The 27,974-nt window shown below is 32.3% G+C and overlaps 2 protein-coding genes across 2 annotated transcripts in view; one reads left to right on the top strand and one right to left on the bottom strand.

The window, feature by feature from the left end:
* The window catches only part of LOC146538402 (uncharacterized), a 35,724-nt gene extending 21,331 nt beyond the window's left edge, over nucleotides 1–14,393 (top strand). The window contains exons 3-6 of the mRNA XM_085187423.1: nucleotides 6,444–6,563; nucleotides 11,979–12,093; nucleotides 12,766–12,919; nucleotides 13,150–14,393. Of these exons, the coding sequence (XP_085043549.1) occupies nucleotides 6,444–6,563; nucleotides 11,979–12,093; nucleotides 12,766–12,919; nucleotides 13,150–13,279 (519 nt within the window). The 3' untranslated portion in view covers nucleotides 13,280–14,393. The remainder of the gene's footprint in view (nucleotides 1–6,443; nucleotides 6,564–11,978; nucleotides 12,094–12,765; nucleotides 12,920–13,149) is intronic.
* On the bottom strand, nucleotides 441–3,689 carry mmm (missing minor mitochondria). The gene has a single exon (XM_085187003.1). It carries the CDS (start codon nucleotides 3,687–3,689, stop codon nucleotides 441–443), a length of 3,249 nt encoding a protein of 1,082 aa, XP_085043129.1.
* Nucleotides 14,394–27,974: the final 13,581 nt, after the last annotated feature.

Here is a 27,974-nt window from a genome sequence, read left to right as displayed (position 1 = left end):
GTAAGGTCTAAACCTTTGCTACTTTTTTTTTAGTAGCATAAATTGACACTAGTTGTTTACTGAATAAGGAAATGTAAATTATTCGTCCCCCCGTATAGCTAGGTATATAATTTAAAGTTATTTCTCCCAAAAAGCTACTTTTATTTTATAACCCTATATTTTACAACCCAATCTCGATCAGATAGTAAAACAAAGCACATATGAGAGTTTATCTTCATAAAAGATTGACCAGCTATTTTCTTATTTTTATGCCATAGATTGAAGCATTTTTTTTTTTATATTTCAAATAGACAAGACATTGACAAGAAGACGTGACAGAAATAAGTGATTTTAAATATCAGTAAAATAATAATGAAATAAAGAATACTATTAGATTTATTTTATTACGAAACTTATAAAATATTAATATTAGAATATTATGATGAGAAAAAATAAATTAATTATTCTGATGCAGCTACGGTAATTTCGGAAGCCTCTTCAATATCAACCACCGTTGATTTATGACCCGAAGTTTGTATGGCTTCCTCCTCTACTCTCATTTTGTGCATTTTTATAAATTCCTCATGAGCGTTTAACGCCAATCTTCGTTCTTTGCCTTCAGATAAGGTACTATCCCAGGAGAACGGTACTTTATAGCTATTGTCTCGAACGGTTTTACTTGCTGTATTTTTAAGATTCTCATAATCTTCCATGTATTGTGACTTTATCTTTCTTTTAGTACCGGGCAAGTATCTCCTTTTTATTTTCTCTTCTTTCTTAATGGCCTCCGGAAATAGAATTGCTACTGTGTCGTTAAATATATTTTTTTGATTTTTCATAATGTCTAACATTCGCCTTTCCTTTTCCAAGCGCTGTGCTTCCAGTTCTCGTAATGGTTTTTCGTCTTCAATTAGTTCGGCTCTATTTATTCTTTTTTTTACTGCGATAGTTTTTTCTATGAGCTTTTGAATTATATTTTGCCACCTTTCCTCAGGGCCGACGACTTTTAACCTTTGTAATCTTCTAGCTTCCGCTTCTTCTTCAAGCTTCTTTTCTTCTTCCTCTCTTAACCTGCGTTTTTCTTCTTCTTTTAATGCTAGTAGTTCTCCTTCTTTCCTTCTTATTTCTTGTAATATTTCGGGATTATTGTTCATCCACTCTTCTTGCCAAGATATAAATGTTTGCATTACTTTCATTTCACGTATAATCATGTTTTCCATTCGCCCTATATAAGCAGGATTATCAATCATAAAAATTGAGGGATATAAAAACATTCTGAAAGAGCCATTAACATCGCTCACTCCAACTATGTTTTTAGCTAATGGAAGCGTATGTAGAGTCACACTAGTGAGCATATTTCCAGATAAAGTTTGAATTGCTATTGGCTGATCGCTTCTTAATAGCAAGTCCCAAGTTTCCAAATCTCCCTCAGATGTTGAAATGAATAATAAACTAGGCTTATACAACGACCAAGCTCCGTCAGTTAATCGACAAGGTCGCTTTTTCCATATAAGGGGCCGATTTTCTAATTTATCCGACCATATGGCAAATATTTTTCCTCCAACTGTCAGTGTTATGTGACTAATGAAAGGATTTTTCAGTGTTCGTATTATAGTACCGTCGTGAATGTAACAATTAAATTTTATATCGCTATACTCAGAGTTTACGACTTCACCCGTGTTAAATTCATGGCCTTCCCACGTTATTCGCGCTAGCTCGCCGTGTTGAGAACCGCAATATAGTACAGTATTTATTTCGGATTCACTTTGGGGAACTATTTCGCAAGTAAAATATTTTCTGCCTGTACCTGTACTTCTCGGCGTATACTTGTATTTTATTACCGGGGGATTCATTCCGAAACTTTGAAGTGGCAAAGTTTGCGGTTGTCCCGCAACGCCTAATAAAATCTTGTAACATGGTTGCAAGTTACGGTCTAACACCTTTAGAGGTGAAAAATCTACTAATAAACCTGAAGGTCTTTTTTGAACTCTTTTCGACTTTTTTATCTTTTTACCTTCGAATAGAGTCACATTTTCGATGGATAAACTCCAAATCATAATTAATCCATCTTCAGATCCTGTAAAAAATACTGGAGTTTTTTTGTTGTCCGTTGCCAAAGTTGATTTACCTGTCGGTGTAACAGTAAAGTTAGGTGAAAGCCAATTAATTGCTGTAATTGGTCCATAGTGGCTTGTCATTAAATTACTTAATGCTGTTGACTGAACAACTGCATTATCTTGTACATTTTTCATCCAACCCATATGTGCGTTCATAGCAATTTTATATTTTTCTCGCGTTTCACTTAAAACTTCCATTTTTTCAACATTTTCTAATTTGTGTGTAATATCCCAAATAACAACTTGACCATTTATACATCCACCAATTAAAATATTTTCATCAAATGGACAAAACGATAAGACTAATACTTCTCTTGGAGATTCTAAATAAAGCTTTGGTATTAAACTGTCAATATGACTCCATATTAAAACAGGATTTAGACCATATACTGCTCTTTGAATTGGATCAGGGCGAGAACTTAAAGTTTTCAATACAACTGGTGAAACATCCGAATAAGCAATAGCTACAATACCGGACCACATAGGATGGAAAGCAGCACAAGAAATATACTTATCTTTAGCCCTTACATCTGTAAAACAAACGTACTCTTCAAATGTCATAGTAGTATAAATATCTACAGTTTTTTCAGTCACTAAATTAGGATAATCATTGCAATAAATATCCATTACGGTGTTGAGTTCTACTATTGAATCCATTTCAGTTTGCCTATCACTCATGAATTTGTTAATTTTTTTTATGTATGAAGGTCTTCGCATTCGTAGTAGTGCGTTTCTATATGCTTGTAGACCAACTTCGTCAGGAGGCTCAGTAATTACTTCTTCTTCTTCATCAGAATTATCGTTGTCTACAGGTTTATCTATTTCTTCATTTTGACCAGTATCACCACCGGCTTCGATATCGTCAACTTTTCCCAAAGCATCAGCTATAGATTGCGTCCATACATTTTGTGGATAGCGTAGTTCTGTTTGTGCGAAGTTTTGTATAGTTGGTGGAGCAGCCTGAGTAGCACAATCAATTCTACGCCGAAATACATTATTAAACTTTTGTCTATATGGAGTCAATTCTATATAACCATCTCTAATTGAATTTGTATCTCTTACATTAAATTTATCAGGTTGGTAATGCTTTGGAAATTTAGCCTTAATTTCTATCTCCAATAAAGGCCTGGTGTTAATAGGAACTAATTCTTGTATTTCTATTTCACTACCAAGACTTTTCCATGGCCTTGGCTTTTTTTGAACTGCCTTTTCTAATTTTTTTTCTTGTCTTCTTATGAATCTATCAGATTGTTGCTTACAGTGATCTCGAGCATCTGTGGTGCAGCATACGTAAAATTCATCAACATCGTTAGATTCATCAACAATATACCCCACTAAGACTAACTCTTCAGGATATTTTCCTAGAGGCTCTATTAAGGGAAAAAACTCTGATATTTCGCCGCCCACCTCGATAACTTCCATTATTTTCGTTTTTGCAATAGATTTCCAGGGATATTGTGCATTAATATCTGTACCAACTACCATTTCTATTTGCAACTGTGTTTCCTCTCCAATTACAATTTTGTATACTCCATCGACGTCATAATTGGGAATAAATCTTTTCCTTCGTGGTTGAGGTTGAGGTGTTGTCATGTTATCTTCCACAAATTGATCTGTAAATATGTAAAGTATTATTGTATAACTAATATTATTTACAATGTAACGTATTGTATGTTACTATATCAATGACAATATCAATTGTCAATTTTATTCGTAGTTGGCTGTCTACAGTTTTTTGTATTAAAACCTCTTTCATGTATTCTATTACATACATTTGAACAAAACTTGCGTTCTAAGTAGATTCGGGCAAACCAAAATACGAGTAGCTCGAAAATTGTTAGGAACTTTGTTACAAACGTTTCCTGTATTTGACTTGTATAGAAAACTTCATTTGATGTTTATGCTCATTCCATTTTAAAGGAACAGATGCTGTAGGTGAATTGTTACGAAAATTATTATCATGTTAAAGATGATAATATTTAATCCTATAGATACGTGTATAATATTAAAATTTTACCAAAATATTTTTTATTAAAAAATGAATACAATAAACGGCGTTAAGTTCTGCCACTCATCAAGCAATACCTCCAGAATTCAGCAGAGAGTGGGGAACGGAGTGTCTTAACACTACGTTCTCTGCCTGCCCTAAGGCTATATCGCTTTATAGTTTATACAAACAACAATAGTTACAAATATATTATAGAGAAATAAAAATTTCAGAAGTTATTGTACATTTTCATCTTAGCATTGTGAAATCTTGATACGACTGTTACGGGTGATTGTGTCATTTAACGGCCCCTGTAGGACAATTTGAGCGAATTGATTCTTCTGCTATCAGATAGCTATATATGTATATATGTATACGAGTATCTATTGTACGTGAGGGAATTTTTGATGTTTTGAGATATATAATTATATATATATATATATATATATATATATATATATATTCATTTTATCTATTCCCATACACAGGATAGAATGTTTTTTACCTTCTCGCTGTAGTAGACATTTCGTTCTTATTAAAACACATTCCACTTTCAGCCTAATTCTCGAGGCATTGCGTGGTGAGTGGTGGCATTTAACATTTTCAGAATAATGTTATCTGGACGTATGTTTAATCATTCTTCATACAAATAGGATCTAAGGAAATATATATACAAAAACTCTTTTGTTACTGAATGACTGACAGACAACGCACAGATTAAATTACTGGACTTGGAAAGTTGAAAATTGGTTTGTAGATATTAGGAGACGACACTGAGAGACGATTTCAGGAAATCTCTATGGTGACAGGAAAAATAAGAATTTTCCAGTTAATGTTTAATTGTCCACGCAAACAAATAAAAAAGTACGGAACTAATATGAAATGAAAAGTAGAATAAAACGAGAACAAGTAAATTAATTTCGAGAGAGAGAATAATTCCAGCAAAACGGTTTTTAAAATTGAGCTATCTCAGACAAAAGATGGAGCTCAATTATGGTCTAAAACCTATTGTTTAAATGCGACACATTTACCGTCAGTATTTTAGTAACTGTAGCTTGAAAAGGTAGGTTTTGTAATAATTTAACTGAAATTGTCGAATAGACTGGTTGGGGGTTCATTCCCTACTCGAAGAGATAAAATATTTATTTAAATTTATAATTCCATTTCTTAGCTCTGGTGTTGAGGTAATGCGCAGCGTTGAGTGTCACTACTCAACAGGCAATGCCTCCAGAAACAGCAGAAAGTAGGAAACGGAGTGTCTTAACACAAGGATCCCTCTGCCTACCTTGCTGTGTGCGGGAAACAGCGTGAAGCTGATTTAATTTTTTATTTAATTAATAGAAGACACCATGGTCCAGTGGCACAGTGTCGGGCCGCAACTCTCCTAGGGGGATTTTATGATTGTTATTTCCTCGCTTTGGTAACGAGACAAAGTTCTGTGTTGAGCCCCGAAAATTTGATAGAAAATGAGGAATGGAGTGTCTCAACACTAGGTTTCCACTGTCTACCTCTCAAGCGATCAAGCTATACATTATAAGCGTGATTAACTTAGTATCTCACCTGTTCGAATTTCGATCGGTTCTTCTTCATAACTAGAATCTGAAGACCCACAGTCAGTATTTTTGACTTTAATTTCATCATTTTCACTTTCTGTGTCACTCATTTCGTAGGTTTAAAATATGATTTAATATTCTATACACACAAATAACTAACGTATCTAATCTGTTAATTATTTCAATCCAATACAATCTTATGAATAATTTATCGTTAACTTCCTTCACTCTCTAATATCATTAATTATTTAATAGACTATATTATAAAGGTATTTTCTCAAATGTAGGTATTCTATAGTTCAATTGTAACAATATCAGTTCAAATTGAATTCTATTATACTAACAAACAACAATCTGTTAGTAAACAAGTTGTGCGCGCATGTGCTGTTGATTCTTGTACTTGGCACCGTTTGGTACTTACTTTGGGGTGGGGGTAAGTTAAGTTTTGCTATGGTTACCTGTTGAATTGTTTTATAATAAATTCAAATTCAAGGCCAGGCCAGACGGGTTGTAGGTTTGATTCCCAGTCGAGGAAATGAAATATTCAATAGGTGAAGCGCGGCGTTAAGGTCCGCCACATGCAATGCCTCCAAATTTCAGCAGAAAATGGGGAACGGATGTGTAGTAATGGAAGCCGATGGAATGTTTTAACACTACGTTCGTAGGTTCTCTTCCCGTATCCTGCAAAGTACAGCGCTACAGCACGCTGTAGCTTCACAAAGCTAAAACTTTAAAGCCTTTTCTGTAGATAGATATTATTAGACAATTGCCTCTAGTTAATAACTTATCTAGTCTCTTTTTTTTCAGGCTGCGCTGTCACACCGTAAGGAGTCGGCAGCCCCGCTGACAACGGACCGAGATGGCACTATCTTTCGAAACCCACTCTCGTATCCGCTAGCTTTAATACTACGACTTCGCGTGTTACAGGTAAGTCAAATGAATCTAAATAGTTAACCACAGCTCAGTTAGTTACTAGTTCAGTGCTTTATTAGGGTTATATACGTCAAAAGAAAAAAGTGATGATGAAGTGTGAGTCAGGCTTGCCCGCCAATGGTTCCGTATTAATTTCAAGATTGTAGGTCACACAGTAAAATATAAAAGAAATTAGAATAAATGAAATTTATAAATTTTATTTCATATAAATGAATTCATACAAATGAATACATCATCTAATTGAAACCCGAAAAACCCTACCAGCGGTAATGGTAATGGAATTGGTACGGAAGCCTTGGTGGGCAACTGCGACTGGCTCTTGGAATGTTTTTTAACTACGCCCATCTTTCTCAAAGAGAATTCTCTATCATATTCAGAGACATTTCAAGGTGAGGAACGGAACTCTACGCCGCACTCGTTGAATTAAGATAGGGGAAACCATAGCCATTTAAATTTTAAAACTAAATATAATATGCTGCAATCTTTATAAAATTAATAGCTTGTATTTTAAAATAAATTATATATTTTTCTAAGACCATAAAAAGAAAATATTACTCAAAAGAGCCCAGTAACACGGCAATTGTACTTAACATTAATCTAACTCTGGAACATAACGACGTACTTACATGTAATGGAATGAAATATTCCCACAAGTTACATTTGAAAACTATGGCCCTTCTATAAACGTGAAGCCTGAATTATTAAAATGTATATATACCACAGGCTGGGGTAGTGTAGTGTTACGACACTCTGTTCGCTAATTTTTGAGACATTGTTAATTGAAATATTGTTTCCGCGTAATTTTCTAGACATTGTGTGTTGAATGGCGGAACTCAACGCCGTGCTTTGTCTTATTACCAAAATGAGTAAATGCAGAATGTGTGTGGGAATTTAACCCATAACTATCGCTTATACATTCGAACACAAAATTAACGTGAACTCTAATACCTATTTACTCGCTCATTGGACTCGCTATTGATCTTTGAATAGGCTTTGAAATGCTTGCAGTTCTATTGTTAAATCAATATTCTGTTGAAAGCTTGTATGTAATAACATACCGTGTGTATGACCATATGATACCTGATACCGAAGTGCACTAATATTGTATACAAATTTACATATTTTATAGCTGGTCTTCGTAGCTCACGGTTGTGAGTTCGATTCTCATATCTTCGCTCTGATACAAAGCGCGGTAAAGAATGACTTGAAAATATGGTTTAAAGTGGAGAATGGAGTCCTCTCTGCCTATCCTGGTATATGGGAGATAAAGTATGTAGCTAAAAAATAAATTATTTAATAACTCTTTGCAAATGTTTGTTGTCAAAACAAATAGATAGGTATGTAGGTGTATTTGAACAACGAAAACATTTGAATCGAACCTTCTATGAAGTCGAACATCGATTTCGTAGAAAGAAAAAAAAAGTCTGTACATTTAATATTTTTAGGAGAAAATGATTTAAGATAATACAAAAATTGTAACAGTCTGTCTTGTCTGTTTGTGGGCGCATCCTTTTATCCGTTTTTCTGTCTGTCTATCTGTGTACGCATATCTTTTGAACTCAGGCACTATCTAAGCTATATTTGATTTTTAAAAAAATCACACCTGATGTTAAAACGTAGTTGTCCAGATAAACTTTAAGAAATAATTAAATACCTTAATAAAAACTGGTGCTGATGAGAATTTTCGATTGACTAATAACAATTTAAGATTTGGAACATCGTATGAACAACAATAACAGTTCAGGTGAACTATAAAAAATATTAAATTCTGCCTTAGAAAAAAATGTTCAACATTTTCGGAACTTAACGCCGCTTTGACTAGTTTTACCAAAAAATGGAGTCATAAATAACAAAATAACATATATATTTATGTATGTGTGTCCTCCAAATACATAAAGGTTATGAAACAACATACAATTGAAAAAGTTAATTAAATGATACAAGCATTGCCTGCAATAACAATCCTCACAGTTTTAATTGGCAAGCTAAAGTACAGTAGGTACTTAAATTACACTGTCATCGTAATTAAAAACATAACATATCCTGGTTTAAAGTTGTTGCATTTTTTACAGTATCTGCCTATAACGTGACCGTGGGTTCGATTCCCAGTAGGGGTAATTAATTATTTTCATTTCACGTTTTTAATTTTAAAAAGACATGGTGCGTATCAAATAATCAATTATAAACATCCTTTTGCTTGTAATTTGAATCCATTCTATCTATTTAAACAAGTGTATCTAAGTGTCATACATGTATTTATTTTATCCTAAACCTATTTTTCTTATTTTAGTTGATAATACAAAATTTTACTTTGAAATACTAAACAAAAGACCATAATTAATTGCGGGGGCATCCCAAAGACCGCTCTTTATGATAATCTTAATTAAAATTCATTTCTTAATCCCAATTCGGCTTTCGAAACGGTGAGTCTGTGAGGTATTGTTTAGAGGTCACATAAATATATAAGTATATATATATATATATATATATATATATATATATATATATATATATGCTATTTATTTTCTGCTATATGTTTTTATGTTAATAAGAGGCCAGTCGTGGCATAGGGGCGCAAGTATCCGACAGGTTGTGGGTACAATTTTCACTCAAAGAAATGAAATATTTATTAATTTGTTCGCTTCCTCGCTCTAGTAAAGAGACAAAGCGCTATGTCTCCAGAATTCGATGGAAAGTGACTGTGAATACGATGGTTGGGGGTTTGATTATCGTTAAAATTGAATTAATGTTTACTTTGAAAGTGCCTTCCCATAGTTGTGGATAGAAAAGCTCAAAAAATACTTTTCTTTACAAATACTTATTTGTTAAAAATTATTTGAAAAAGTATTGAATTTTTTGGTAGCTTATTTAGTAAAAAAAGAGCTGCACGCTTATTTCTGTCTACACAGAAATGAACTTAGTATTAAAGCACTCCGTTCCACACTTTCATCCGTATTTTCAAGACATTTCGAATTGACTGGCGTAACACAACGCTGCACGTTTTTAACCAAAGTTGGAAAACATGATAACAATTTAAATATAATATTTTTTCCCTAGTGGGGATCAAGCACCCTTACCCATATATGTAAAAAAGAAATATATACGAAAAATGATACATTTCTTTGAACATTTCATTTCTTGACAAAGTAATGTTATGCGAATATGTCGAGTTTTATCGATGGCTTGCAATATATCGGGAATGCCTTTGACATATAAATCTTATAAGGAATAGGGTATAAAAAGGTTTTGAGGGGGTGACTTGTTCTGTTTCTTTTCGTTATCGCTTAATAGTAATTGGATATCATTTTTCTTTGTATTTAAATATAATCTATGTTAAACAACATAAGTACATTGCGAATATTTATAAAGGGAAATCGTGCAGCATAGCAAATAAATTGTTGTTCTAATTCTGCCTGCGACATATAGTTCGAAGCTAAAAAATAACATAGAAATAAAAAAAATCTTGATCCCTTCACTTAGCTTCGCTTCACTTTTAAAGATTGTTAATATTATTGTATTTTATATCGTAAAATAAAAGAATTTCTATGAACTATTATTATATTTATATTTTTTAACGAAATTTTATGTTAAATGTATATTTATTTTTACATCTCATCTTTCCGTTCGCTGAAAAGTCAGCTGTCAAACTATACTGGAAAAATGAAATCACGTAATTTTATTGCTATTTTGACCTTAAACTGTAAACAAATAATGTTTGTAATAAAACAAAACAAAAATATAATTATCTACTCTTAAAATTGTAAACCATTATTTAGCTTTTCATTTTCCTTTATATGTTAATTCGTGTGATGAGGTTCCAAGAATGTGGTAGAAATAGAGAAAGGTCGCCTAAAAAGTATAAACGCCTCCTCCGGGGCATGCCTTTATTCTGCTGATATCAACCTTTTCAACACATGTGTTGAAGAGGTTGATGTCAGCGGACGAGGCAAAAGAGGTAGAGGCCCCTAGCGTTTGTTGTTCCGTAAAGCGTCAAGCTAAATTAATATTAATTGTTGTTCTTGTAACGTTAGTAAGTATTGTTTTGTACTCATTAATCACTCAAGGAGTGAACCAAAAACCTTTTCTCCGATAATCAATGCCTAAGTTTTTAGGCAAAATTAAAAGTGCTCTCACTATAATTTATTACAATGGGATACTAACGAATAAATATTCTCTTTGTTTCTTATATTATGTATTTTTATTTTATATTTCTATATATCTTAATATTTATTTTGTTTTACGCTGTTCCATGAACCTTTTCTTAATTTGAACCAAATGTTAAGAAGTTAACGCTTAAGGCCCGTCGTGCCGCAGGGATACAAGTGTGTAAGTGTAAAGGCGACTATTTGTGGGTTCGATTCCCACTCGTGGAAATTCGCTCTGGTGTCAAGGCAAGCTGCGGCCTTGACATCGAATCCACATCCTTTGTGCTACGATGGCGTACATAATACCTTAGTCCAGCTTAAAATTAATTATAACGACCAGGTGAAACTAAAACCCTATGTATAAAGTTTCTAACAAATTGCAAACAGTAAATTAAAGTTCAGCGTAGTAAAGTAAGCACTACAAGCAATATGGGACTTTTATATTTAATTTTTCACCCATTTTTGTTGAGAAGATTAAATTTTAAAACATTTGTAACAAGATGTTAAAGCTTATTTATTTTATATATTTGTTTTCACGCTCTATCCCGCATATAACAGGGTAGGCAGATGGAACCTGGAAACCTAGTGCTAACGAGGCGTTGAGTTCCCCCACGCAATACCTCCACAATTCGGCAGAAAGTGGGGAACAAAGTGTCATAACACTAGGTTCCATCTGCCTACCTTGCTATGTGCTGGATTCAGCGTGAATCTGTTTTTTTTTCTTTTTTTAAATAGACAAAATTATGTACATAACAATTATTTGTATTGAATTAATAATTATAATGTATGTTTTTTTTATTTCAAAATTTAACAACAAACTGTAAGAATTTAATCGATCTGAAAAAACATGACTTTTCTCTTTAATTTTGCTCACAGCGTGTAAAATGGAAATTAAGGACTGACATACGAAGCTCTATAATAATACACCCACGCTACGCCTGCACGTAAAAAATATAAAGTAAAACCAATGAGTTTTAGTTAGTTTTTAGAGCCTTTCCGAATTGTAAATGGCTGCGCAGATTTGATTTTGGGATTTCTTTTTACTTTTGATTATTTTCTTCTCGAGTGTATAATTTACTTCAGAAATATACAACTTTCCCTCTTTAAATATGCCTTTGGCCATCGGTTGGATTTTGTCGCCAAAATTAGGCGAATTAAATGGCGTTCCCCTCAGTGGAATCGAACCCACAAGTACCCAATCTATTATGTAAAAGGGGATTTAATGCTTATAAAAAGATTGCTGTATAATTCATTTCTGTTTCAGATTGTATGCGGCATATCAACGCTAGTCATGGGCAGTGTCGCGTTCATAGAAGAGAGGCAGAAGTTCAACATGGGTCTTGGCATACCAGCTGGAGGCTTTAGTGTTTTAGCTGCAGGTATTATATTTAATATTGACTTCGTTAGTCAAATGAAAAAGTAAACACGCGTTTATAGCAGCAGCATATATATAACTATCTAGATATAGCTATATAGCATATATAGTTATATAGCATATATCTATATATATAAAATCGAAAGGTCACTCACTCATCACGAAATCTCAGAAACTACATGTGCTATGAATCTCAAATTTTGCATAGGAGTTACTTATAAGACGGGAATTTGCAATATTCGATTTCTAAGGGGTTGTTTTTGGGGTCGAAAGTTTGTATGAAACTTCGTTACTACAAATGCTAGGAGTCTCAAATTTTGCATAGACGTCACTAGGACGTAGTCATGGAGACAGAAATTAATCATAACATAGTTCACGCGGGTGCAACCGCGATCGGGCCGCTAGTATAGCATATACATAGATAGCAGCAATCCTAATGTTAAGATACTGCCATTTAAATTTTTTAAAATTAAAAAGTCATTATTTCCTTTGGATAGTCCATTTAATGAGAAAGACTATAGGCTATATTATTATAGTACGTTACAGTCTTGACTTTTGCCACACTTTTGTCAAAATGGGCGGAAGTGGTGAATGGAGTGGTTAACACTAAGTTCTCTCTCTACGTAAGTAAATCTCTGCCTATCCTGCTATACATGTATGTATTTTTTTCTTATAGCCGTTTCCATACACACTTCACGAGGGTGGGGCACCAGCGGCGCTAGTGCTGGGGCAGCAGCGGCGGTGCTGTGGGCGGCGTCTGGCTGTCTTCTCGTAGCGTTGATTGTGCAATGTTCCAGGACCATATTGGATCCGCCTGGGTTCGATCATGGGTAAGATTAGAAGGATGTTTGGTGTTTTTTTTATTTTATCGATGACGCCACTGCAAGTTAACCTTTGTAGAGAATTTTTTTTATATTTATTATTTAGGGAACCTAAATTTGTTCAAGGAAGTAATTTTATATTTCTTTTGAATGTCAAAAATTTTTGTCTAATTGTGTATGTTAAAATTTATAATAAGTCGTATTAAAATCATTAAACAATCCCAACCCCCCTCTTTCAGAGACGGCCCCGAAGAAGAGTCCAAGCCATCCTCTCGCGACTTGGTAGTGATAGCAAGTGTCCAAATTGCATTCGCAATAGCCACTTTACTTAGCGCTGTGGTCTGCGCCAGGATCGACTACAGTGCATGACGGGAGCCCCCGGGCCCACACGCCCGGCGGAGAATTAGTGAGGCACCTCTTCCTCCTGTCAATCCAGCACCTGAGAAACGAGAGAAAGGGAGCCGGGTTGCTTGGTTGATATAAACTATCTTTAAAAAATATTAGGATAGTGTTTCATCATATCATTCATTTGTTATCACGAATAACTTCGAATATGTGGATTTTGTCTTGTGGATATAGCATAGCGTCAGTTTCTATGTTTCTTTACCTTAGAGTTTGTATTACAAAAGTAAGCCCCACTTTTAGTGTCTGTGCCAAGATCTAGTGAAGCGTATGACGGGAATTAGTAGACGGGAATAGAATTAGTGAGGTATCTCTCCTGCCTCTCTTCTCTACTTAAATTTAACCTAAAATTATTTACTTAATCTTGCCTAAATTAATAGTTTTAAAAATAAAAACGCAAAGTTTAATACTATGTAAAATAAAGATACTTACTGGTTTCCTGGTGGTTAATTTTTATAGTGCACTTTACATGTACAATAAGTGTAAGATTAAATTTATTTTTTATTAACAATTCAGATTTAGTCCTAGAAATAGAAAAAAAACTTTAATATATTAAATTTATGAACTAACATAATAAAATACGTAAATAGTTGTAAATATATTATTTAACTGTATTTTAATGATTTGCACATAAACAGATAAACTAAATCTTGTACAATAAAATCAATACTATTTAGATTTAAAATTATTTGTAATATATGTAGAATAGCCTGAAATTCCGTGTAGGCTTCGCCCACCTGAAGTACGCTAATATAAAGCGTGTATACCAAATAAATTTTAAAACCCACTCGCGGGAATTATTATATTCAATATACATATTTTCTTTTCCCCACTCTGACCGAGCGCGACGTAGAGTTCTAACAATACAAATGTCTCAAAAAAAAGCCGAAAAATGGAGGATGGAGTATATTAAAACTTTTAAAACCTCGTCTTTATTTTTCACTATGTAGCTATGCTATTTAAAGATATAAATAGTTATTTCTTTTAGTACATAATACTTTTAACACTACTAAAATATAATTTGTACGTAATTTAGATGTTTGTTTTAACTTGTATTTTTTTAATAAACGATATTAACAAAAATATTATCGTTTTCTTTATTCAACAGTGCCTATCTATATAAGTTGCTATATACCTACAGATTTAACTATAGTCAATGATTTTATTTATTGTGTCTCAATGGAATCGGAGTGTCTTAACACTAAGTTGTCAGGATCCCTCTTCATACCCTGCTATATGCGGGATAACGCGTGAGTCTAAAAAAAGGGAAATATTTATTTAATTGAAAGTATCTGTCATGGCAGTCACAGTAGTCGTCGTAGGGCAATTGTTTTTTTAAATTATTTTCTTAAGTGTTAACTACACACTATAGAAAGATTAAGAAAGCTGTAGATTCGATTTCCGCCTTGAAAAATGCTTATTCTAAAAATATCTCTAAAATTTTGTAAAACTTGACAGTAAGTGAGGAGCGGTATCTTAAAACTTTATAATGGCCTACTCTATCTTGTGCGAGATTCAGCGTGAAACGAAAAAATATATTAATTATTAAAAAAGTAAATTAAAATGTGAAATTCCAATATTTTATTATTCACTCAAAAGGCTGAAAGAGCTGTAAATTGTAATTTTATGAAAGAGAAATATTTCGTTTTATTAACTCTAACATTCAAATAAGGTTTAAAATTGCAAATGAAGAAAGATATAATAAAATTTATTATCAAAGGTTACAGAATTTCTTTATAAATAACTCGATGTTAAGGTGAGTTTTCAGGTAAAAAATTCTTCAGTCTCAAAGTCGTCTATTAATAGAATAAGCCGTAGTAATACTGGCATAATCTATATATATAAAAGGATTTGTCCTCAATGACTCTGAGGTAAGACGCACGCACAGCCGTAACCGCCGATGGTAGAAACGTGAAATTTGGACAGATGTTTACTTTCGTAATCTGGACATCCACTAAGAAGGGATTTTGAAAAATTTTAACCCTAAAGGGGTGAAATAGGGATTGAAAATTTGTATGGAAAAAAAATTAAGTCGGCACCGATTTTTATAAAATTTGAAATTTAGATTTTTAAAAATATTTAATTGAACACGTGTTTCATAGTTTTCTAGAATTCTCCCCCTAAGGGTGCAAATAAGGGGTTGAAAGTTTGTATGGAAAAATCTGTAAAACGCCATCGATTTTAATATTTTATTCCCCAGAGTGGACATCGAACTCACAACCGTTGCGTCTACAACCAAGCGTTTACCCCTAACCCCACGATCACCTCATATTACAATTTAACATGTAAAAATGTTATTATAACAATCGTATTTACAAAGGCACGAATGAATATAAATGAATGTTTTAGGTTCCTACTAAAACAAACAACAGGCGGACTGTGAATTTGTAAACTCATATCAGAATTGAATAAAGTTTGTTACGGATATGAAAGGTATAAAATAATATTTATTGAGTGGATTTTGTTTACATTGTACCTAATTCATAGAAAATAAAATCAACGTTTTATATTTTCTTAAAGATGATTTTGGAATTGTAATTTATAACTCGTTTTTGCTGTATTTTGTATGAAAGTTGGCGAAAAAAATGTGAAGATTGAAAATTTGTAGGTAAAGAAAAAAATCATTACAAACCTTCATTTGTAGTTCATTTCATACAAAATTAGTGCATATGGGTTCTGTTCATGCTCATATATTTTATTAGCAAAAGACAGAAATATATTTCCATCTGCCCATGGGGGCTGTTGGGGGCTCCAAACTGGGTGGTCTGTGTATTTTTATCATTTTCATTAGAATATCATAATTAATTTTATGAATAATTTCATCATTTTACACTTATGTATTGATTTTGATATGACCAACACATATTAGGACTTAACGAAGCGCACGATAAAAACAAACTTTGAAATAAAAGAAAATAAGTTGTTGTTTTCATAGAAATAGTACATAAATTTTCTACATAAATCTATATGGTTTTATAAATCAAGTTATTTATAGTGATTTAGTGGTGAAATTTGGCTAATTTCACGGATTTTTCATATTCTAGCAACTAAGCATGTGCAATTTGTGTGAGAATTTTAATTTATTTTATATATTGTTAGAAATAATGACCATAGAGATTACATAAGGACGACTCTAATTACTGGCTGGCACTTTTTAAGGCTGTCAAGACCGAAAGAGGAGGATCACTAACGTCACTCTGCCCGATGACGTTTTTAGAACTGGATATTGTTATTAGACTGCTAGGTAATTCCCTTTGGTTGTTTAATAATTATTTGAGACCTTTCCCACTTTATTTAATATTTCCAATAGTTTCTTACAATATTATATTTGAAATAAAGAATTATTTATACATAAATAATTTATTTTTTTAGTTCACGCTGTACCCCACATATAGCAAGGTGAGCAAAGGGAACCTGGGACCTTGTGTTGAGACACTACGATCCCAGTAAAATATTTGTGTTGCCCAGTTTAATAAGTGACGGATATCAACGGCGCGCTCTTTACTATTATAAGAGTGATTTCATTTCCTCGAGTGGACGTCGAACCTACAACCATCGTGTTACAGTCATACCCTTCTACCCTTGCACCACGACGGTCTCAAATCAAAAGATATTTCTTAATAAACAAGTTTGTTAATATTTCCCTTCTAAGTATCTACTAAACTTTGCACTTTAACTCTCATGGCCGCTTAATCTAAAACAGTTGAGGTGCCCGGAGCAGTTTGAAAAATCCTCTTGCTATAAATCACTTGTCTAAGTCTTAACATTAAGTTATCCATTCATTGTGTAATATGCGATAGCTATATTTAAAGCGTAATACTGTTATTTTTTTTATATTATTGGTGGTGTTTGTGGAGGAAGTGTATGGGAATAAAATATATTTGTGTGTTTGTTTAAATTGCGACGGTTAAAAGTGTTGGATTTTTGTCTCTGATGCGGCTGTTAGTCTTAAGCGGAAGACGTGAAAAGATCAAACTGAATGAATAACTGAATCAATAAGTGCACAAATATTGTTTATTGCTGAGTTGAGCTTTTTGGTTCTGGAGTTCTGGAGGTCTCCTTCTTGGAGTACCTATGAAGCATTCTTCAGCATCATACTTCGAGAGCGTTTATCTTCTTCTTCTCACTTTTTTTGAAGCTGATTAGCTTGCGTGACGTAGACGCTTCAAATATATTAATTAAATTCATATCATCATCACCATATTACTATATGAAAAAAATGGTGGCCTGATTAAATGAATTTTCATGGTTGGTTCCTGTTTTTCCATATTTTCCTCAGCTTATTCATTCATAATATAGCCTCCACTTTTAAAATTTCCGTTCCACTGTAGATAATATCTATCTACTTTTTTCTAACTGCGGCTAATTCTAAACCCAAAATATATAGAAGTAAATATTCGAAGCTTTTGTGTGAGACCGACTTAAAATGAAATATCCCATACTTCAAACGTTATCGGTTTTATGCCCCATTGGGTTTTCACGATTGTTCCTAACTACATTTTGGTGACCAATAACTAATGAATGAAACGTTTCTTGATAATATAAAGGGATCTCAGGTTTGTCTTTAGGCACCGTACAAAGGTCTCGTTAGGTTATTTAAATATAATGTCTATAGATATTACGTTTATAATATAACGCTACCATATCCTTATCAGAATAAATAAAAAGAATTAGCAAGATAGTTTAAAAGAAATGATTTGATAGCTACTAATTATACATTAAATTTAAATTAAATTTAAGTGCATTTTAGAATAACTTTTTACACTAACCAATTTGTAATTGAAATTTTTTGTATTTTTTTGGATTTTAATAGTTTTATTTGGTAGAAAATATTTTCTTTATATTTGGTTCTTTCTGGGATGGTTTGAGTAAAATGGTGATGGCGTTTGAGTAAAAGTCCCATAAAAATCAACGGATTACCAGAAATACAGATAGAAATACAGAAATTATAACCTCTATCACGACAATTTTGAATTATTTAGTTTAGTAATTAAGTTATAAAATTTTTTTCATCAAAGAAATAATTTCGAATGAGCTTAATACAACGCGATAAACTCAAATGAAACTACTGAAATGGACTTAACCCAGCAAAAAGCGAATCTGAATTGCCCTAGCGTAATTACTTACAAATAAATATAAATAGTGCGTGAAAAGCTAATTAGGTCTTGGTTGGATAATTAATTGAGTGGGTATTTCACTAATAAAAGTATATTTCTATGACTTTTACGCGTGTGACTGCTACGTGACGGTTGTGGGTTCGATTTCCACTTGATTTGATTTTTGTATTATTATTATAAAAACTGGAAAGTTTATATGGTTGAAGGCAATAGTCTCATGGACGAATAAGAAAAAAAATGGAGTTCGACTGTCCATAAATCGAAGTAGAGAATCACGTTTATTTTTTCGATGAATCCCACTATCAACGCTATCAGAGTTACCTAAGGCACCTATTTTTTAATATGAGAGCAGTAAAATGTAGATATTTATATACGAGTAAGAAACAAATAATAAACTAATATATTTCATGATTCTGAACGTATCCTAATAGCTTAAATTACTTTAAGCATTTATTGTATAAAAACAGGCGTATAATATAAACTATGCGATAACTAGCTATGAATAACGCTATTATTATATTTATAGCCAAATAATTTATTGTAAGACTTAATCAGCTTTATGCTGTATTCTGCGCTCGTGCAAGATAGGCAGAGGGAATCTAGTGTTAAAACACTCCGCTACTACTCGTATATATGAAGCTCTTAAACCAAAATCTCAACAGGCGTATAATATAAAAAATATCATTATTAATAATATTATTATAGAGTGACACCTTCAGACGTCTCATTAAATGAAAAAAATTGTCAGCTAAAAAGGAATTTCGAGTACATTTATTCTTGTCCTCACAAAAAAATCCACTTTCCAGCAATCGTTTGACCTACGTCTTGTCATGAAATGGAGTCAGGATTTTTGTATGAAATCTTATATTAGAAGTACTGAATGAAATATTTCATATATGTTTTTGACTGAAATTATAAATATTGTTAGTACAATAAAACGTCTTATCTGAATTCTACATACAATAATTAAATAGCTTTACACATATTCCGCATATGGAAAGGCAAAGGGAACCTGGAGCTAAGGAAGTCCATTTCCCACTTTCTACTCAATTTCGAGACATTGCCTTTTGACTCATTATCAGAAAAGAGAGAGAGAGAGAAAATGAAAATATTAAATATTTTAGTTTTTCGAGTGATAATCGAACCTGTGGTGATTACAGTCACACGCTTGTACCCCTGCGCCAGAACTTGCCTCAAGTTTTCTTTAATGAAGGCATGGAATATTTTATAAGTACTTTTTATAAACTCTTTCTTCAATGTTAAACTTAAAATAAGCTTTTTAAACAACTTTCAGCTTAAAAATTTCAAACTCAAGTTCTTAACTTGGATTTTAGCCAAAGTTTCCCATGTGGGTGCAGTGACGTAAGGGGCTTCGTCTATTATTGGAAACTACTTAAATAACTTTGTTTTAGAGTTAAGAAACTTTAAAGATTTTGAAAGGTTTTTAATTATATTTAATTACTCTTTTTTGAAAGCCAGATACCCAGATTTTGAAAGGTTTTTAATTATATTTAATTAGTCTCGTATTTTCATGAATGTTAGGCAGGGCCAGTGCCAAAATGAAGAAAAATGTACATTTGTTTTTTATTAACTTTCACGGCAAGTGGCTAGTTTAGTAGTAGAGATAGTTAGCCTGCTATATACGTAATGCAGCGTGAATGAATGAAAATATATTCACGCTGTATCCCGCATATAGCAAGGTAGGCAGAGGGAACCTAGTGTTGGGACACTCTTTTTTCCAATGTCCGTCAAATTTGAGGCATTGCGTGTTGAGTGACGGTAATCAACGCCGCGTTCTTGCCTTGACACCAGAGCAAAAAAATGTAAAATATGCAATAATTTATTAAGTAAAGCGAAAATTCTCGTTTACGATGAATTATGAAGATCGATAACTTTCCTTTGTTTTTATGAAAGCTGATTACTCCGATCTCGATATACTGTAGATTGTAGAAACCTATCAGTGATGCTTTCAATCAATCACGACTGACCCAGTTACATTACAGCTATTCTCATATTATTATGTGGAACTAAGAATATATTTCCTAGAAAATAAGATATTTATAGACTTAAGATAATGGCAGAATTGTAAATGTGGTGTTCGTGGGTTCAATCTTCATTGGGGGATAATTATATTGGGATAATTATAATAATTATGATTTCTTCGTTCTAATAAGATAAAGTGGGGTGTTGAGATCTGCGAGAGTGGTTACTAAACCATTGTCTATTTATTAAAACAGTGCTTTTCTCAAATTTTTAGAGACCTTACGTGTTGAGTAGCAGAACTCGAAGCCGGTCTTTTGTCTTAGCGTCAGAGTAAAGAAATGAGAATATTAATAAATAATAATTTCCCCCATTTTCTCCGTCGCAACGATTGCCTTACTTTTTTAATGAGAAATGCATACAATATGAGAAATGGCTTTTATATATCTCAATACTCATGTGAAAGCCATTTTTTATACACTAGTAAAACAAAATTTACACGAAAAATCTATTAATAAAATTAACCCTTCAAATTATTCCACTTTGTCTAAATTTGGACCGAATACCTATTTGCAATATTAAACTCTAATACTTTATCATTAAAGCTTATATTTGCGTACTGTTACTATTTCTGAGTAAGTTACGAAGTTCGAAGTAAAACCTCACCCAGTTTATTACTTAATGAAAAATTACTTTCTGCCCTAACGACACATTCCAATTCAATTACGTTGTCTTGTTGAAGCGGTTATTTATGTGTGGGGTATAGATAAGAATCACTGTACGATATTTTTATATATTTGATAGAGAAAATCTAGTGTTGAGACACTCCGTTCTTTCCTTTTACTGTTTTATTTAACAAAAGCAACGTGTATCTATTTCTTTTTAGGGTCCCGTTTAACTCTATGAACCCTAAAAAGTTGCCGAGCTGTTGAGTTCATTTGATTGAAACATTAATCTCTGAATCTATATTTGAAATTGAAAACATTTACCTTTTATTACAAAACGTATATCGTTTCTTTTAGTACCGAAAAAAAGTTTTTAGAAAATAATGATTACACGTATATTATAAGGGGTTTTTTTACGATTTCGAAAATTTATTTGTATTGACTACTATACAAAATAACATAAGGTCAGTTTTGTATATTATTTACACTTTCGAATGGTATAATATTCATCACATACAAAAAACGGATTTAGCAGGTTTACAATCTAAGCCGACGATATGGCATGTTATAGGTATACAAACTATTTATTTCTATTTCACCATGGAAGCGAAGCTGTAGGTGAAAGCTAGTATATAGTATGTTGAAAATGTAATTGTAAATTTAATATAAACTTAATAATATAAAAAAAGATTTTTAGTTAACTCATCAAAGCTCGGCCAGCGGCAAAGTAAAGCTTAAATGGAAAAAACGAGGTAGGTACCTATTTTGGGTATAATAGAAATAAAAGCTAATTTAATATCTTAGATATCTTCAAAATTCTACGTTACAATTTACTAACATAAATCAGAAATGTAAACAAGATTAAATGTTTTAAACCTCTAAGATAATTAATCTCATTATAATATTCTCTTTAGATAAGAATTAAATCGAATAAAAGAAAAAAAGAAATAATATTTTTTTGCAGCAGGGTAGGCAGAGGGAACATGGGAACTTCGTTCCTTATTTTACGCTGTCTTCAGAAGGCGTGTGGAACGTGAGTGGTGGAACTCAATATCGCGATTTGCCTCGTTGCCAAAGCGAGTAAACGGTAATATTAAATAATTCATATCCTCGAGCGAGAATCGAACCCACAACTGTTGCGTTCACAGTCAGATCCTGTGCCATTACGCTACAACGGCCTCAAAACGATAGTGTACAATTCATAAAAAAATACAATTATTATATAATATGGGAACTGAACCTGTGTCTTTCACACAAAAAGTATTTGGAGGCTGTAATACGACCGTGACTGTATCAAAATAAACCGAGAAAGCTAATTAATATAGCTAATTATACCTGTCACAACATTTACAAGATAATCTTAGCCAGGGCCAGATTTGGAAATGTGGAAAACAACCCTTGGTAGTTGTTTTAAAGACCAGTAAAAATCAAAGTTTTAATACCTTGGGAGAAAATCCCTTTATGGAGCCCTCTGGCTTTTGCTCTTAATTATTGTGAATCTTATGATATTAGTGTATTTACTTGAATTACATAAGGCATAGAGCGAATAACAATATTTAACTAGGTTCCCTCTGCCCACCTATTTTGGGAAAAACCTAAAACAGTTTTTTTACACTACTTACTTATATACTTAAAAACAACATTTTATTTTCATTTTTTTCTCTGAAAATGAATAATATCCCGCATATTGCAGCTAGAAACTAAAAAAAAGTGTAAGAAAAATCTATGGATGCAATTTGCCCTCAATTTTAACGTTATTTATATAAAGGTTAGTTATAAATGACGGCTATTCATCCCAGCGAGGGTCAGACACTGCTCTATATTTAACCCATTGTCCGAAGTAATGGGACACCCTCGAAAGGCACGAGGTTATTTTCTTACTTTGCTACTTTGTTGACTACGTGTACCTAATGATGGTATAAAATATCATAATATTTCGGTATTTTTTTATTTTTGAGGCCGATCGTGGTGTAGGGACAAGTAAAAACAGATAACAGAGAAGATAAAGGGAAAGTAGTGTAGAGACCCTGCATGTTGAGTTGCGGAACTTAACGCCGCGCCTTTTTACCAGAGAGAATAAATGAACGAATGAATGAGAGAATGAATGAGAGTCGAAAAGTAAGTATTATTATTATTTAAATTATTTTTATTTCCGTCGAATCGTTGCCATGTACTACTAGATTAAATATTAAAATCTAAGAATCTGATTTTGAACGTCTGGACAATACAATATCATGGTATCAATGAGCTGGTGTGATGAAGTAAGACCTCATTTGAATATTGGAACTCTTCAGCGGTTACTAGCAAGCCATTCGCTATTAGGCTCATACACATTCTAGCTCTGAGCACATTATTTGTGTTACTTTGTTTAAAAAATGGTTTTTTCTTAAGTTTTTATAAACTACTTATAATAATATTTATGATATATTAAGTAAATATTAAATTCAAAGTAGCTAAGTGCTACTCAAGTTATCTTTAGAACATTTTTCTTGGTAGAAATAAAAAAAAAGTACTAAGTACGCAATTACTTAAGGAAAGCTTATTTTCTTTAATCTTTTGTTTCTTTTACTAGCTTTCAAGCTTCTTGTTTTTAATTTCTGAATTAAGAGCTTCAGATTTCCTAGAACTACGTTTTTAACTATTAATTTAATTAAGTTTCGTCAAGTTGTTTTTTTTTCGTTTCAAAACCGACGCAAAATAGGTATGAGGTTTAAATTTGAGTCACCCCACATCCCGAAGGTAAAGGAATAAAAATAATTTGAATGTAATCATTTCACCGAGTAGGAATTGAACCCACGACTAACGCCGTAACGTTCAGAAGCTATATTTCATTCAAATAATTTGGTTTATTCAAATTTATGTTAAAATGTAGTACTAATATGTATGTACAAATAGAAATAACCGCCGGAAGCAATCGTCCAATAAATCATTGAAATTTATTGAAATTTCATCACATTTAATCAAATACACGAACACAGCTTTCATGTTATTATTCTGTTCATTGAATATGAAATATTATTTTAAGGTTCAATCTTATTTTAACATTTGTGAATGTTTCATATTTATTTTCACATTTATATAAAATATTACATTATTATACTTGTTTTACTTTTAAATGGAGAACGAAAGAGTCTTAGTGGGGAACACAGTGTTTTAGCATTTTCCCGGGTTCTCTCTGCCCATCTCACTAATAATTAATTTGCTATATTGGGCTTAAATTTACCTAATATATAGAGAGCAAAATTAAAACAATTAAAAATAAATGTTTTTTACAAGTTTTAGTCGAAAAAACACAAAAATATGATTTTTTACAAGATTTTCCTAAAAGATTATTTATTGACCGTCAGTCAAAATTTATCGAATCTTCTATCCACGGACATAAATCAAATGTTATTAAATCTTGAAGTCGACCCTGCGTGAGATGCTGTAGGGTTTCCTATAACACCCACGGCTTATCATAAAAATCTTTGCATAACAATGAATTTCGAATTATAAGGGGATAAATATAAGAAAGTAGCTTAAAAACATATTCTTTTAATAACTTTTGGCGTTGCGGCGCAGAGGCACAAGCGTGTGTCTGTTAGGCGACGGCTGTGCGTTCGATTCTCACTCGAAGGAATAAATTATATTTACAAATGATTTATTTCTTGGTTTTGCTACTAAGGCAAATGCATGGCATTTAGTTTCGCTACTTAACACGATAATGTCTCGAGAACTCTAAACTACTTGTTAAGTTGTTTGGGAAACTACTTAAGTAGTTTCTCTTATCCCATCAAAAACATAAATGTAAAATGAAAGCCAAGTTTTGTAATAAAACGTATCCTTTCAGCGATAAAAGAAGTGAGATGTAAATGTATGCCAAGTTCAATGGTCAGTCCTGAAATTTATTTTTAACAATATAAAATATTTTATAACAACTGAAAATGCCCATTCTTCTTACAACTTGGAGACTTTATTTATGTGTAAAATCTGACTTGGCTAGTTTTCATATGAATTTACAATAGAATCTGAATAGAATGGAATTCGAATACATTCATTTACATCGATGTAAATTCATTTGAAAACTAGCCAAGTCAGATTTTACACATAAATAAAGTCTCCAAGTTGTAAGAAGAATGGGCATTTTCAGTTGTTATAAAATATTTTATATTGTTAAAAATAAATTTCAGGACTGACCATTGAACTTGGCATACATTTACATCTCACTTCTTTTATCGCTGAAAGGATACGTTTTATTACAAAACTTGGCTTTCATTTTACATTTATGTTTTTGATGGGATATCATTACTTTTTGTATAGAAATTATAAGTAGGAAGATTCATAATGTAATCAAAATCAAAATATTCTTTATTCAATTTGCCCATTACAAGTACTTTTCCCATAGGAAGCTACTACGGCAAGAAACTCAAGAGTTGCTCTTTTTAAAACATAGTTTAGAGTAAGCGCTTCATAGGACATTTCTCTTCGCCGAATAAACCAAGTAGGACACCATTGTGATAATACACTTCTATCTTAATATTGTACAAATCTACTGCAGCCTTTATTTCGTAAGTAGCTCCGTACGTAGTTAAGCAAAGCATGTCTTCTTTAGAAGAGTAAGGATTCCCGTTTCGAGCGCTAGTGTAGATACTTAAATCATTCCAGTTACGACATACGTACTCTACTATATCGCAATTTATTAGTTTGTTGTATATCAATACGCTCAAACAAAGAATATGCAATAGCATGGAAGAGACAGCTCCCATCGGGAGGCATTGAAACAATTCGGTGTAAGTTCTTGTTTCAACCACAAGCAATTCTATTGAACGACTCATTGTTCAATATGTCTTGGAAAAAATATAAACAATAAGTTTATTAAGTGCTGAGGGTACCAATCTGAATTGATATGATCCCAAGGTCGACTTCGTAATGTGCCGTTTTCATAAGTGTTCCTAAAACCAGTAAAATCATGAAACCCAGGCCAAAAAAACCATTAAAATATGAGCGCCTTCGTACAATAAAATATATCTAATATAATTAGGTATTTACTTTTTTATTATGGTCAATAATATTATGTTTTATTACTCTTAAGACGATATTTAATTATATATGAAAATAGATTATATTTATCTATGAATCTCGGCTATAGTTTTTATTTTGTTGATTAAATGACAGTTGTCAGATTTGAAAGTAATTAATGTATGCTGCGTTTAGAAATCTGATATATTTATTATTATTATTTTCTAATTTTATAATTTTACTAGCGGACCCGGACGCGGCTACGCCTGCTTGAAATATAAGGATATAATTTGTATAGAAATATAATTTCAATTTAGATGAAATGCTAAAAGTGACTATTATATTTATTTTCATAAGGATGGATATCAAAATGACGCGGTAACGAACGCGGTCGCATAGCGACGACGGTTGTTATTAACATGGAAGAATAAATTGCATGTCAAATTAGAAAGTATTTTAATTTATTAGTACATATGTGTAATGTAATATTATATAGCCTATAGCACTTCTGAAGAATGCAGCTTTCATACAAAACAAAAACATAGTAAATCGGACCAGTAGATCCGGAGATCTTAGCGTTCGAACAAACAAACAAACAAACTCTTCCGCTTTATTATATTAGTATAGATTGGAATAACTCAATACGCAATGCCTCCAGAATTCAATGGAAAGTGGAGTTACTGAGTGTCTTAACACTAAGTTCCCTCTGTCTACCCCGCTATGTGTGGGATACACTGTAAAGCGGATTTATTTATTTTTTATTATTTTATTTAAGTAATTTTTAATTATCTCTTATTTTTTTCTTATTTTTTTTATTAACAATTACTTAAATTTTTACTGTTAATAATTACTTTATAATTACTTCTGTTAAGATAGCTAGTAGGCTGACAAGATATCAAAATAAAAATCAAATCAGCTTCAAGCTGTATTCCGCACTAAGAAGAGTAGACAGAGAGAACCTAGTGTTAAAACACTCAGTAACTTCACTTTCCATCGGATTCTGTTGGCATTGCGTGTTGAGTGGCGGAAGTCTACACCGCGCCTTGCCTCGACACCAGAACGAAGAAATGGAAATATAAGTTTAAATAAATATTTCATTTCCTCGAGTGGGAATCGAACTCACAACTAGTCAGGTTTTACAGTCACACTTTGTGCCCCTGTGCCACGTTAAAATTTAATACTAATATACAGATAGTATATTATTATTAAATTTTATATATATTTCTATCAATATAATTATTTTTTAAAAGCTTTTATTTATATAAATTTTTTAGTGTATTTTTTTTTCTGTTTTAGGATTCTGTACCTTGAAAGCAATAAAATAGAACCCTTATAGGATCTTATATAGGACTTAGTACTTAAATATTGTAATAATAATTTAATATCAAATACGTTAATCGACTATGCAAATACTCTTAGTATAATAAGTACTAAAATGTTTAAATTATCTATTATATATATAAAAGGACTTGTCCTCACTGACTGAGGTAAGACGCACGCACAGCCGTAACCGGTGATGGTAGAAACGTTAAATCTGGACAAATGTTTACTTTCGTAATCTGGACATCCACTAAGAAGGAATTTTGAAAAATTTTAACCCTAAAGGGGTGAAACAGGGGTTGAAAATTTGTATGGAAAAAAAATTAAATCGGCACCGATTTTCATAAAATTTGAAATTTAGATTTTTAAAAGTATTTAATTGAACACATGTTTCATGGGTTATTAGAATTCACCCTTAAATAGGCAAGCGAAGCTGCGCGCGTCCGCTAGGAATAAATAATAATGAAGGATGTTAATCCATTTATTATATTTTTATATTTTTACGTGAAGCCCTTGAACTCCACATGATGACAGGCTTTCTCAGGACATAAATTAGAGTCATTTTCAGCTACAAATGGAGAC

The sequence above is a fragment of the Heliconius melpomene genome, chromosome 6, assembly GCF_056956725.1.
Source record: "Heliconius melpomene rosina isolate 202511_hmr_F chromosome 6, ASM5695672v1, whole genome shotgun sequence".
In the NCBI taxonomy this organism is placed as follows: Eukaryota; Metazoa; Arthropoda; class Insecta; order Lepidoptera; family Nymphalidae; genus Heliconius; species Heliconius melpomene.
This window is presented reverse-complemented; position numbering and strand designations above follow the sequence as displayed.

What these genes read in the sequence shown, in the direction of transcription:
- mmm (XM_085187003.1), bottom strand. Translation starts at nt 3,689, where the DNA reads ATGACAACACCTCAACCTCAACCACGAAGGAAAAGATTTATTCCCAAT.